The sequence below is a fragment of the Rhagoletis pomonella genome, unplaced genomic scaffold (assembly GCF_013731165.1).
Source record: "Rhagoletis pomonella isolate Grant_MI unplaced genomic scaffold, Rhpom_1.0 Rhpom_scaffold_00005, whole genome shotgun sequence".
NCBI classification, from domain to species: domain Eukaryota; kingdom Metazoa; phylum Arthropoda; class Insecta; order Diptera; family Tephritidae; genus Rhagoletis; species Rhagoletis pomonella.
The window spans coordinates 25,706,708-25,709,548 of NW_023458559.1; the positions used below are offsets into that span (position 1 = coordinate 25,706,708).

General features: G+C 33.7%; 1 protein-coding gene across 1 annotated transcript in view; it reads left to right on the forward strand.

Moving 5' to 3' along the window:
* LOC118738800 (GSK3-beta interaction protein-like) overlaps positions 1-2,834 on the forward strand; it is a 9,201-nt gene extending 6,367 nt beyond the window's left edge. Inside the window, exon 2 of the mRNA XM_036469787.1 lies at positions 2,246-2,834. Within this exon, the coding sequence (XP_036325680.1) occupies positions 2,246-2,703 (458 nt within the window). The 3' untranslated portion in view covers positions 2,704-2,834. The remainder of the gene's footprint in view (positions 1-2,245) is intronic.
* The last annotated feature ends 7 nt before the right edge of the window (positions 2,835-2,841 follow it).

Consider the following 2,841-nt stretch of genomic DNA (forward strand, 5'->3'; position numbering starts at 1 on the left):
CTTTACTGGAGAAGTTACTATACAAACCTCATGAACCAAAAATACAAGATCACGTAAGAACGCGACGTTGTATTTGTAACTGGTTTTGAGAAAAAAGTTTGTGAAAGCGGGTTCGTCAGCTGAGCGTTTGTTTACATCACAAGCACCACTATTTTACACTTTTATTCTAGTAAAGAAGACTTAATTAAACATGACAACACATTTTAAAGCATTTTGTTGCATCATTTTACCTAAATTGTGCGTTTAAAGTGGCTGACAATAACTTTGGCTAATTTTGGTTTTCTGTGTTCTGCGTTCTCGACTAACTTCAGCTTAATTTCATCTTTACTGGAGAAGTTACTATACAAACCTCATGAACCAAAAATACAAGATCACGTAAGAACGCGACGTTGTATTTGTAATTGGTTTTGAGAAAAAAGTTTGTGAAAGCGGGTTCGTCAGCTGAGCGTTTGTTTACATCACAAGCACCACTATTTTACACTTTTATTCTAGTAAAGAAGAGTTAATTAAACATGACAACACATTTTAAAGCATTTTGTTGCATCATTTTACCTAAATTGTGCGTTTAAAGTGGCTGACAATAACTTTGGCTAATTTTGGTTTTCGTTGTTTTCTTTGCTTTGTTTACTTTTCGCTCGTTTTCCAGTGAAACAAGATGGCGTAGAACCCGCTAAAAAAAATCGATTTTTTTCACTCTCTTGTTCTTACGTGATCTTGTGTCTTTCGTTCATGATACAAACCTATTGTCTGGCATGAATAGGGTTCGAAATTTCAGACTTTGGTATCGATACTGAGTACTCATTCTGGCATCGAGCTCATGGTATCGATACTCTAAACGTATCAGGGAAAAAGTATCGATACTACTCAGTATCGGACTCATTAAAATACGTTTTTTGGGATACTTAAATTATTTTATTCTTCAATCGTATATCTAGTTATTTCCTGAAATTAAAACAGTAGAAATTTAAAATATTTGATTTTTATTTCATTGCAGAACTTACTTTCACGTTAGAAGTAATTTTAACGTTAAATGTACATACATACATACATATTTCAAATTTTATTAAGAAATTTTTGTAACCTTTTTGGGTATGCATTTTTGTAGCCTATTCAATTTTAGTATAATAATGTGCAAGTTTGAATCAAAAGTCAACGGTAGTAGGCTACACGTAAATTTGAATAGGTTACAAAACTGCATACCCAAAAAGTTTCTAAAAATTCTGCATTTTCGTGAACTCTGCGTAAAGTTTTATGGCCTTCTTCATAAAAAATAAAAATGGTTTATAAACTGAAAAATGTATGAAAATGTCATTTTATTAAGCTCTTTAAACCTACTTTATGTTTTATGAATAAGGCCATTAAACTTTAACTTATTTGGTTTATGTTATGCAACAGACTACACGCAGTTACAGTTTATTTTAAGTGATGGGCAAAATTGAAAGATAGTAATCTATATAAGCAAAGAAAATTGGGTTGCCAATGGAAGAAAAAATTTAAAAAGTGTGTTTTTTAAAAAGTATTCGATACTACGAGTACTTTGCAAAGTATCGAGTAAAATCACCAAATAAGGTATCGAGTATTAAAGTACTCATTTTTATACCCTCAGTATCGATACTTACTCAATATCGATAGTATCGTTCGAACCCTAGGCATGAACGAAAGACACAGATCACGCCTTCCCGAAAGAAAGAAAAAAGTTATTTTCTAGCTGTTGAAATCTCGACGCCATCTTTGTTGTAAGAAGTAAACAACGAAGAGAACAAAAAAACGCGTAATTGTTGAACGCATGAATAATCATTTTTATTATGCAAATTCTTCTATAAATCATGTCGATGTGTTAAATTATTCTTTACCTTATGTGTGCACACGTTGTCACAAGCGAAAATTAAGAAAATTGCAGTAAAAAGCCACCACCAAATTGTAAACCACGAACAAATGTAAACAAACGGCTAATGTCAAAGTCGCCCAACTTTTTTCCTAAATGCGATTATAACGGGCTACTAAGAAGAAGGCGTGATCTTGTATTTTTGGTTCATGATTGTCTGGTGTAAACCCTAAGTATGGTCTTTTAAACTTTGGTACTTTTTCGGCAAATTTTCCTAATTATTGGATGTGGTCGAAATCGCTGTCGTTTTACTACAAAAACTTAAAACTACATCATATGTGTACATATGATACCCGTATAAGATATCCTTTTCATCTTCGTGTAAAAGCTGATATTTAATTAAGATGAGTATTCCCTCAGATACCAACCCCGCTCCTAGTCCTACTTATGACAATGATGACGAAGAAATTATTAACTGGGAGGAGGAAGCAGTTGCGATTATACGAGATGTTAATCTTCATGTTGCACTAATTGAAATCTCCCGACAACTGCCCAACAACGAGAGTAAAGTGTACCTGAACGTGCGCACTATCGAGGGTCAGGAATACTGTGTGCAAGTATCGAGTATTGGTTTTCGCGTGGTTGCCAATAGATTTGATACAATTGATGCTGATAAAAGTGAAGTAAATGAGGACGAAGAGGTTTATGAAACGCCATATTCTTTGTTAGATAAAATCAGTCCCAGCTACGTGGAGTCCTTTGGCAATCAACTTTGCAAACAATTACTTTCTGTACAACAAATGCGTACACAATTCAATGAAGAAGACGAGGAGGGTGCCGATGAAGATGACAGTGAGTGCACAAAAGAGTCATTGTGAGAAAAGAAGTCTGTTTCTGACATTTTATAATCGAGGAGAGCCAAAAGAGATTCAACCTTAAACTAAATGAAAGCTGAAAAACAAATACAAATTAGCTGTAAGCAATTTCCATTTTAATTTATGCTTGTAATTATGCAT